This window comes from Egretta garzetta, unplaced genomic scaffold, assembly GCF_000687185.1.
Source record: "Egretta garzetta isolate BGI_Z169 unplaced genomic scaffold, ASM68718v1 scaffold5, whole genome shotgun sequence".
Lineage (NCBI taxonomy): Eukaryota > Metazoa > Chordata > Aves > Pelecaniformes > Ardeidae > Egretta > Egretta garzetta.
Genome location: NW_009259707.1, coordinates 221,839 through 233,115, shown reverse-complemented (window position 1 = coordinate 233,115; position 11,277 = coordinate 221,839). Strand labels below are relative to the sequence as shown.

The following is an 11,277-nucleotide window of genomic DNA, read 5'->3' as shown; positions in this document are numbered from 1 at the left end:
GAGTGCTTTGGGAAGATTTATGTGAAAGAGAGGCACAAGGACTAAAAGCAGAGACTTCGAAAAATAAAGAGCCCGCAAGTGCATCCATGCTGACAGCTGAATAGGAGAGAGACTTGGAACTGTGAGCAAGGACACTCTGTTCAGGGGACAGCAACTTTGTAAATTAAGATAACTACATCAAAATGACACTTGGTTCCAAGCCCCATTTTTCATCTCAATGGGAACAATCCATAAAGCCCCACTTATGGCTGATGCAGGGGACACAGAGCAGAGTAATATTATCCATGTGAAGAAAAAATGAGCAAATACGGAACAATAGCAATTAAGTCAGAAGGAGCAGAGCCATAGATAGAGATCACGATTTAAGCGATGGTATTGCTAAGATTGGTTTAGGGTCACATGTGCTGCTTTTTTTGGTCTGTTTAGACAATAGGCTGTTTGGGTTGGGAACTCTGGGAGTCCAGGTCAGTATGGTGACTGGGACAGTTGGACCCTGTAGACTCCTGGTTGAAAGATTATAAAAATAGCAAATGAAAATAATACAAGCAGCAGGCGTAGAGAAGTGACATTACATATTTAAGTATAAACAATATCTATAAGGAAGTGAGGTTGAAGAAGCTCCAACTCTGGCTTTGCAGCCCATTCCACAAAGACAGCCCTAAACCCAACCTGATGATCAAGCAGTAATCTACTAAATGCAGACACCTTCCAAAGTGGAACATTATACTAACTCATCTACACACAAAAATATTTTATGTTAAATTACTTTGGACGCAGAAATGCAGATAATACCTACCTAATTAGAAAAAAAGCTTTTTCCTAAACAAATTACAAGTGACCACACGTGCAGAGAAATTAAAGGCTGGGTATAAGTGTAATAATGGGTATCTCTTCTTGAAGCCAACGGGACCTAAGCAGAACCCCCAATTACGTTATGGATCTAGCCCTAAATCCCTGCTCCATAAATGCTTCTAGATGCAAGTAAATCTGGGCAAGTGGATAGTCTTACTCACATTTGTAGGTGTTTGCAAGACAGGGACTAATTCTGCCTGGTTTTTAAGACCACAATCCCTTACCTAAGGTCAGTGGAGATTTAGATGTCGCCTACCAGCTCTGTAGTTAATATTTTACTACTGAATTCTATGAGAACTAGAACTCATAATCTTTCTTTTCTTTGAACCCAACAGTTAAATACGTAGTGCCGAATTCACTCCCCTAGCTCTAGGTATCTTAAAAATTTGGGATCAGTGCTACGTTGGTTTCCTAAACTCCCTCTACTGTCAGCAGAGAAGAGGAGCACTTTTTGAGGGTTATTCAGCTCATTCTGAAAGAGGTGGCTGACCTTGTGCTGAGGCGGAGCAGAGGCCATCCCAGTCCCTCTGTCAATGCTGCACTGCAGTCAACAACCTCTGGCAATGAGGCAGGAACACAGCAGTGCTGTCATACACCTCTGACCAGGTTTTTGGCAAAACATCATCCAAGGTTTGTGTAGCACTTCTAACTCTGGCTAAATGTTTGGGATATTTAGTGTATTACTGAAGTTTACGCTGCCAGTTACCCATTGCTCTTTCTCAGTTACTTCAATAATCCATCATGTGCACAAAAAGAATTCTGAATGGTATGAAAGTTATTTAGCTCCAGCAACCTTTGGAGGGGGAAAATTATTAATAAAAAATAAATTCTAGCTATGCTATCTGGTTATTCATGACTCCCAAGATTTTAAAAAAGTATTTTAGTAGTTTATATTTTTCAGCGGAGTGAATGGACACTGTGATATTTCTAAAAGAAACTAAATGCTGAAATAAACTGGTTTGTGTGCATGGGTTTATTACTTATTACACTTACTAAAGACAACAGTTTAAAAATGAAACTTCTTTCAAGAGAATGAATGCAGCTAATATGGTCTTCTAAAATATTTTTATTCAAATTATAGAAGAAGAGACCTTTATCAGTATTAATCTTCTATTTGAGCTTAATGAAAGGAAAATTCATTCTGTTAAGGTTTTATTCTTGGAACTACTTTTTGTTCTATTTTTAAAACACCACTCCTTATAGATCATTATCTCAAAATTATCTTTCTGAAAGACCTGTTCTCAGCATGACACTATGATGTAAGAGGACTTGCTTAGGAAGAACAGTTCTAACTCACAAATTATTAATGGCAATGCAAAATGTATGCACAGTATTAAAAGTTACATACCCCTCTTCTCTGGGAATTTCATCCCATAGAGAACAAGAAATAATGATACCTTATAACACATTTTGGTAGGGGTGGAGCCACATACCTAAGCAGATGCCTAAAGCTAAGTACATGAGTTTCTGTCTTCACCTTGCACCCTCTGCCTCCTCTTTGCTGGCTCGGGGAGAACAAACGAGGCAGATGGGCCTTTCTCTGTTTGTTGCCCATTCTCCTCTTTTTTAAAACTCAGCCCAGGTATCTCAAAAAACTTTTTGACTCCAGGGGTTTCCACCCTTTTAGATATGACCAACTGAGTCTTCTGAGATCAAAAGAGGCCATAGGGGTTGAACCGGCAAGGGGCTGGCAGGGCTGCCCCTCCCCAGAAGTTGCAGAGGCTCCACAGGGTGAAGCAGACAAGACTCAAACCTTGTGCCCAGTGCAGGAAGGCATTTAAGCGGCCCCTTCCCAAGGCAGAAACAAGACTAAGGATTTCGGAAGGGGATCTTGTACAAGAGGACCGGCAGCAAGACTGTATGAGAAGATGTTAGGGAGGCTGCAGGGAGAAGCTTCCAGACGCTCATCCACAAGCCTTTCCCTGCCATGTACCCAGCAGAATTCCTGGCATATGGACACGGGAACAGAGTGGCTCTTTCTGCCATCAACACAGTAAACCTCTGAAAGGTCATTTAAATCTACCCCATGCCTACTGTCCAGTCGCTTATGCCCACATTTAACAGAGACCAGTAGGAAGTCAAGCACAGGTTCTCGCATCAGTCCCTGAACCCAACAACCTGCCGCGCAGAGCAACCTCGGCCCCCTTCTGCCCCCTAACAGCCTCCCCTTCAGAAAAACAGAGTTTACCCCCCTACCTTATCACACACTAGAACTAGACCAAAACAAAGGAATATCTCCCTCCTGTGAAATGCAACAGGACTGAATTTTCTTTCTTTCTTTTTTTTTTTTAAATCAATCAGAGCTTCCCATACCCAGCTGATAATAATTTATCTGGTTGTACCCAATAATCTAAAATAGGTTTCTTTACTCACAACAATGCCTGGGTAGTAGCCTCCCACAGTAACATTTTCTGTTCTTGTGGTAGCTGCCAGACCTATGGTCAGTATGAGAAGAGACACTACCAGCAGAGAGACTGTGAACCAAAGCGAAGTCTTCTTCCTTTTTGCAAATTGTCCTGTAGGAAGTAGGGAGGGGCGGGAAAAAAAAGAAAAAAAAAAAAGTGAGCTTTTCATTGCAATCATGGCAGAACAAATACAAAGTAATGGAATATTTTCTTTTGTTAATCTTGTCTGTCGTTAACTCACTGTTGTTCTCCCATTAAGGAAAAAAGCTGGCAGACAACAGAGGGGATTAAAAACCACAGAGTTAGCTAGAGCTCAGCACAGCTTAATGCACACACACTGGGCGCATGCATGAGATGAGTTTTTATTAAGCTGAACTGAAAGTCAGTGACAACGATAACTATGCCTTGTCTTCAGTAACATTTATAATTAAGTGTTACTCACATCCCTAAGTCAGATCCTGCAGGCCTTAAACACTTACCTACATGAAGTGCCAATTCGACTCTACCTGGACAGAACATAAAAATTTGTATTTTAAACAAGATTAGCAGAAGCTCTGCATGCACGCTATCGTGAAAACGAATGTGCTCTTCATATTTACTAAGGTAAGCAAACCAATCTGCGTCTCTGAAGCAAAGCTGTAATATAGTTGATCGGGTAATGATACATGGGACTACCTGTTTAAGGAGTAGCTGCTCCGTGACATACATTCAGTCTCACCGGGATTTGGATTCAGATACCCAAAAGTGAAAAACAGCAGGCTCATCTACTGCCTTCGGCCTGCTTCATAGAATCATAGAATTGTTTAGGTTGGAAAAGACCTTTAAGATCATCAAATCCAACCGTTAACCTAACCCTGCCATCCCACCACTAAACCATGGCCCTAAGCACCTCGTCTGCCTGTCTTTTAAATACCTCCAGGGATGGAGACTTGACCACTTCCCTGGGCAGCCCGTTCCAATGCTTGACAACCCTTTTGGTGATGAAATTTTTCCTAATGTCCAATCTAAACCTGCCCTGGCGCAGCTTGAGGCCATTTCCCCTCGTCCTATCACCCATTACCTGGAAGAAGAGTAGCTTCAAGCCACTTAACCTTGTTATTGTGGTGGCACATCTGAGCTGCAACCACAGGCTACTAACATCAGAGCCCCAGCCCATAGCACAGACATATCCAAGGCTTATTTAAAAACAGCAATCGATACGTGACCCCAACGAACAAAAGGCACCCAAATGAATCAATCTGTGGTCCCCCTTTCCAGCCCTTTTTGCTTTGATAGGCAAGGCAGGACCATGCAGGACCACGCCTGGAGCACTGGCCCATGCGATGCCGTGCTACCCAAGGCTGCAACGGAGCAGCACGGAGCTCCAGCAAGAGCACAACCTGCTCGCGGCGCAGGGCCAGCATCTCTCCCCTCTGCAGCCTCACGAAGCCGCCTGCACACCCAGCCACGGGACGAGACAGAGGCTGTGGTCTTGCACTGAATTCTGGAGGAAACAGCCCTTGCTGGGTTGGGTAGGAGAGAGGGGAAGGCAGTCCTGTGTGGGTCAGGCGCAGAGGGTGAGGCATGATGGTGCTGCTGGAAGCAAAAGCAGGGGAAATGCAGGAAAGTCAAAAAGCAAGTAGGAGCCCCTCGCGACGAGTCATTTGAGTTAGGCGGCCAATTTAAAGTCAGGTAACTCAGTTAAATGTTTACAGTTCAAAAACCAGGCTAGATTAGTGATGTTTGCAAACCAAGTCTAATAATTTCAATGAATAAATAAATGCATTTATAATAAAAATCTGTGTTTGCTGACATTTCTCCGGTAGAACAACCAGCCAAAATGAGTCCAGTCTTTCAGTATGAAATGCAAGCAACTTTACTGAAGACAAATATCATCGATTGAGCTTACGGAAGTGTCTTTCACCTTTATGTACAGAGCCTTCCTGCTAAGATTCAAGAAATAATTCGTAAGACTTTCCAGACATCTCCCCTCCAGCCTGTGCCCCAGCTGTCTGCCTCTGGCAATTCCCTGTTAATCCATGCATGGTCACTGGGGACATGGAAACAGAGAGGTTCTTCATTATCCATCAGGTCTTCACCAAGTGTATGGGGCTAAAGGCAGTACTTTCAATGAAACCAGTTCACACGGCCACGAGGGAAAAGCAGACTTCAGACTCGTAACTCCACAAATCAGTTTCCCCTCCCATAAACTAAAATGATTCCTTCAATAGATTTACCAGATTTTAAAAAATATCTGATGTCCTTGCTGCACTCTGACATCTTTGAAAAGTCATGGAGATCGACCCAATAACTGAAGACAGACAAATGCACCGTCATATTTAAAAAAGGCCAAAATTATGATTTGGGGAATTGCAAGCCAACCAACCACACTTTGGTTCCTGGGAGGCTGAGACCAAAAATATGGAGCAAACCCTCTTGTAAGACATTTCTAGGCACATAAGGAAAAGGCAATTGGCAGCAGTCTGCATGGATCTACCAGAGGCAAATCATACCTGACCAGGCCAACTGCTTGCTATGACAAAATGACTGGAACTTATGGAGCAGCGGATGTCTTCTACTTCAAATCTAGCAAGGTTTTTAACACGGTATCCCACAACATTCTCATAACCCAGTTGGGATATTATGGCCTAGATGGGTAGACAAGGAGATGGTTAAAAAATTGGCTGGATTGTTGGGTTCAGAGGTAGCGATTAATGGATTGTACTCTACCTGGAGGCCAGTAGCAAGTGGAGTACTATGGGGGTCTGTCTTGGGAGCTGTGCCATTTAATGACCTAGAGAAACTGGTAGTGTGCCTGCTCATCAAGCTGGCAGATGACATAAAACTGGGGGGCCAGTTGGTACCCTGACGGGCAGGGCTGCCATTCAAAGGGGTCTAAGCAGGCGGGAAAAATGGGCCAGCAGAAACCTTACAGAATCCAACAGACAGACGCAAAGTCCTGAGCAAAGGAAGGAGTAATGCCTTGCAATGGTACAAGCTGAGGACTGCCAGGCTGGGGAGCAGCTCTGCTGAAAAGGACCTGGGGCTGTTGGTAGGCGATGAGCTGAACATGAACCAGCAGTGTGCCCTGGCAGCAAAGGCAGCCAACAGCATCCTGGGCTGTATTAACAGGAGCATCATTGGTAGATCATAGGAGTTACTATGCCCCTCTCTTCAGCACTTTTTAGACCACGGATAATATTACACCCAGTTTTGGGCCCCCAGTACAGGAAATACATCAATTAATAGCCAAGGACCCCAAAGAAGGTCAGGGGGCTGGTGCACTCAATGTATGAGAAGAGGCTGAGGGAACGGGGCTTGCTCAGCCTAGAGATGAGATGGCTTTTAGCAGGGCTAGTAGCAGTCTTCTAGTGCCTACGAAGTGGTTGTCAAGAGGACAGACTCAGGCTTTTTACAGCAGTGCACAGCAGGAGAACAAAGGACAGTGGACATAAGCCGAAACACTTGAAGTGTTTCAGATTGGGTATAAGGAGACAAAATGTCAACATTAGGACAGTTAAGCGTTGGAATGGGTTGCCCAAAGAGGTTGTGCTGTCTCCGTCCTTGGAGGTTTTGAAGATTCAACCAGAAAAAGCCCTGAGCAACCTGGTCTGACCTCATAGTTGGCCCTGTTTTGAGCAGGAGGTTGGACTAGCAATTTCCTGAGGTACCTTCCCACCTGAATTATTCTATGATTTTATGATAGTCAAGACAGCTAGGCTAAAGATGGCTTGGGTATGTGTGCTCATATCCACTGTAATGAAACTGATGTAATGTATGTAATGAAAATGTAAGCTGCAGCATAGATGTACTCTAAAGGGACACAGGAAGACAAACCTTCTGAAAGTCAGTGGGACAGATGCTCCTCAGCCAAAGTGCTTCTGAAACCACTGAATGTCTGCTTTTATGAAAAGTGCCTGAGGAGACAAGCCTCCATGTTTTTCTCAAAGTAACACTCCACTGGCAAAGGTTAATCAGATTGCATGGAGATAAACTAAGGGTCCAACCTGCCCTCCAGAATTTTGGTTATCAATAATGATGTGCAAAAAAGAAAGACACGAGTTTGATTGCCCAGACTGAATCTGCTGGAAAATGTCTTAGGAAAAGCATGCTCTTATCTGTAATTGGCGTAAATCAGATGTGGATTTAGTGAGATAAAACAGAAAATGATGTCATTATTTGTAGGGTCATTTTTCAGACTGAACTACATTTTAACTTCAAAATGTGTATGTGACAGAAAGTATAATCAATTTATGTATGTGACATCCTTCAATCCTCACATTTGTTGATCTCTTACCAGCTGCATCTCAAATCAGATACAAATATCCAATCATATCTCTTCTTTTGCACGTTCCAGTTTGGAAACTCTCATGACTACATGTAGTTAGCTATAAACGTCACTCTTAGTGGAGATCATAGAATCACAGAATCATTTAGGTTGGAAAAGACCTTTAAGATCATCGTGTCCAACGATTAACCTAGCACTGCCATCCCACCACTAAACCATGTCCCTAAGCACCTCGTCTGCCCGGCTTTTAAATACCTCCAGGGATGGGGACTCGACCACTTCCCTGGGCAGCCCATTCCAGAGCCTGACAACCCTTTCAGTGAAGAAATTTTTCCTAATGTCTAGCCTAAACCTCCCCCGGCGCAACTTGAGGCCATTTCCCCTCGTCCTATCGCCTGTTACCAGGGAGAAGAGGCCGACCCCCACCTCATTACACCCTCCTGTCAGGCAGTTGTAGAGGTCTCCCCTCAGCCTCCTCTTCTCCAGGCTGAACAACCCCAGTTCCCTCAGCCACTCCTCATCAGACTTGTGCTCCAGACCCCTCACCAGCTTGGTTGCTCTCCTCTGGACATGTTCCAGCAAGGCAACATCTTTCTTGTAGCGAGGGGCCCAAAACTGAACCCAGCATTCGAGGTGCGGCCTCACCAGCACCAAGTACAGGGATGAGTCAGGGATGACTTACAGGCAGGAGCACAGAGAGGCCCCTTCTGGAGCAGAGACGGATGCAAGCCCTCGTGCCCAAAGACCGCCACATGCTCAGAGAAGATGGTTAGAAATCAGGTCTAAATTGGTTTCTGCTCTGTCTGTCTGGGTTTCCTTAGTGTATAATTACATTTATGTAAGTCACCAGCATACTGTGAGGCCTAAGTAATATTTGTAAAGCAGCATAACATCTTCAGACGAAAAAGGCTACAGCTGCAAAGGGTTCCTAGTATTTAGCTGCCTTCTGCTATTTCGGTCACGTCAGCTCCCAAGATTTTTCAAGTCTTTGTTTACTTGTGTTTGTAGCAGTTGCCATACAGTTTTTTTTTGATCTGTTTTTAACATACCTACCAGCCAAAACCCCATGCCAGACTGTTCCCTCCGGAGCCCTGTCCACGGCACAGAGGGGCTGGGCCCAGCCTTCTTCCCTGACACTCTCTGTGGCAAAGCTTGGACCAAAGGTCGACCATATACAAAAATAGCAGTTAAATTAAGAACAGAGCAAATAATGCGATCGGTATTTCTAGGCTGAATTTTCTTCCAACACCGATGTTCCTGTAGTGCAGGGAACAGTTAATGTAGGCTATTGACTTTCCAATTTTTTTAATACCGAAGTGATTCTCAGAATAATTTTGACATTTATCCCCTTCAACTTCTTTAACAATGATTCAGTATGAACATATAAACTCTTAGTCTGGACCTTATTCCTATTCAGGTATAGCTTCAAATTCCTATCTCTAGCACATCAAAAAAATCAGGCGTGTAGAAAGAAATCTTCTCGTCATATCTTTATTTGAATTAGCTTGAGGCAAATAGAAGGTAAGAACATGTTATTACCTTCTACTGACAGTATTCTTCAGCAGCTTTGGCCAGCGGAGTATTAAGTGAGTTTTGATACTGCAGCAATGGGCACTATAATAAAAGTTGGGAGATAAATTAGAGAGGTAATGCTGCTTCCACATCATGGCTTGTGCTCTGCCTGGCATAGACTTAAATGGCGCATGAAAAGCAACAGTCCCAGAAACAGTCCCTGCTTTGCTTGCTAAACTTGTGTCAGGCAAAGTACCTGCTTGAGCCACTCAGCCCTGCCACCCCAATGGAAGGAAGGAAACATCAGGACAAGGAGGCGAGACACTAGACTGCTGCCTCCTTGGGACAGAGAAAGGCCCGTGAGGAGAGAAATGGGGATCATCCTCCAGAGAGTAAAAAGAAAAAGGACCTGCTGAAGACCAAGCTCTGCTGGACCCAGCAAAATCTTTTATCTGTTCATCAGTTGCAGAAACCAAAATTATATTTACAACGCTCTGTTCATGACGGCCAAATTCAATTTGTAGGAAGCCTATGGAAAATGCATGGGTTTGTGGGGAGGGTATAGACCAGATTGGTGGTAGAACGCAAACTGGTAGATCTATTGATGAGTGGTAGGGCCTGGATTTGAATGAAGCGAAGGGTGAGTTTAAAAGTAGAATGAACAAATTTACAATGAAACATGCCCATGGTACAGAATGCGTCCAATGGTCAAGGGAAAGAAATAGTAGAGTGAAATAATATCTCTCAGCTATGGGAAACTTGAATATGATCTGCAATTTAACTCAAAAAAAAGCCTACATTTAGACCAAGGCAACTATACTTTGCTAACTTCACCGCCCCTTTTAAAATCCAACTCTAGATGTCATAAAGTCTATTCAAATGTGTGGGATGATTTTTGGCAAGGAAAGAATCGCTGCAGGATGTAGCAATTTGCTGGGATTACAATCACTTTTGCTGAATATTAGCACCACACGATTTCATACCTACCTCTTCGATCTAGTTAAGGGGACCGAAATGGAAACACTTATTTCAAACAATGCCCCAGCCCAATGTATATTAACATCCTAATATAAGAAAAGATAAGGGAGGAAAGTTTTGTAGCAGAAAAAAACAGCGCATTTTTATTACCTAATGAATACCACTAAAGATTGTGACATGTTCCAGAATGTCATTAACCATATATAAGAAGATCATTTAAGCAGAAAATCACTGTAGACAGACGAGTATAGTGTCAAAGGTATCCACTGCTTTTCTGCTATTGAGAAAATATTTCAGGGAAGATCTTTGGAGCTAAATTAATAATTTTTAATTACTGCAGTGCTCCCTTCAGTGCCATCTCTCTCTTGGCTACGGTTTTCATTGTGTATTTTCAAAAATGGGTTATGCCAGCGAAATTGAATTAATCCTACATTGCCTCCCAAAATTAAATGTGATGGACCGAGATGCTTAAAAGAGATACTCACACCTGCTGGTGGTGATTACTTTCCCTCTTCTGATTAAATGCTTGACTTGTCCAGAGTGCTGAACTAATTAAACCCGACGCAAGTGCCTTCGTTTCGAGCCACAAGATAGCAGCTTTTATCAGGCCCATCTCTTATCTTTATTATTAACTTGTTGAGGAGGACTCCGTGAGCGTGTTGTATATTCAAGACCATGGGAAACGTTGCTGTGCTCTTTCACAATGCTATTAAACAAAAAAAGCGCGACCAAAAACCAAGCAAAAAAAAATCCCACAAACCCTCCTTTGACACTATGTAGTATAGCTACAGTAAATGATATCGTGCAGTATCGCTATGACTTCATTGCTTTGGCAGCAATTGTTTCACTAATAAATAATTTAATGAGCAGCTAATCACTAGTTTAAAGCTAGCATACAGATTCTTCTTATTCCGCCGACTACCTGAGAACATTCTTAAGTTGCAGCCCATCTTCCACCGCTACCTTTTCAACGCTGACACCATTTTTTTCCTCCAAATTTCAGACAAAAATTAAGAGCCAATATGGGCTTTTTGCATATGGCAAACCCTCTGTTTACCCTTTCGAACACCGCACTGAGTAATTCCCTAGCAGCAGGTTCTGTATTTCCTCCACTTCACTGAATTTCACTGGAATAATGAAATATTTGCCCTTTCTTCCGCGCGTGTCTCTACTTTCCAGGACGCGCGCTGGCAAACACAAGCAGCACACCACTTCAGCAACGAACCCCGAGGTTGGCAGGAGCAGGAGGAGGGGGAACCCGCT

At 43.3% G+C, this 11,277-nt stretch overlaps 1 protein-coding gene across 1 annotated transcript in view; it reads right to left on the bottom strand.

The window, feature by feature from the left end:
* TMEM255B (transmembrane protein 255B) overlaps positions 1-4,369 on the bottom strand; it is a 70,885-nt gene extending 66,516 nt beyond the window's left edge. Inside the window, exons 1-3 of the mRNA XM_009638959.1 lie at positions 4,318-4,369; positions 3,737-3,763; positions 3,226-3,368 (exon numbers count right to left, since the gene is read on the bottom strand). Coding sequence (XP_009637254.1) covers positions 3,226-3,368; positions 3,737-3,763; positions 4,318-4,369 — 222 coding nt within the window. The remainder of the gene's footprint in view (positions 1-3,225; positions 3,369-3,736; positions 3,764-4,317) is intronic.
* Positions 4,370-11,277: the final 6,908 nt, after the last annotated feature.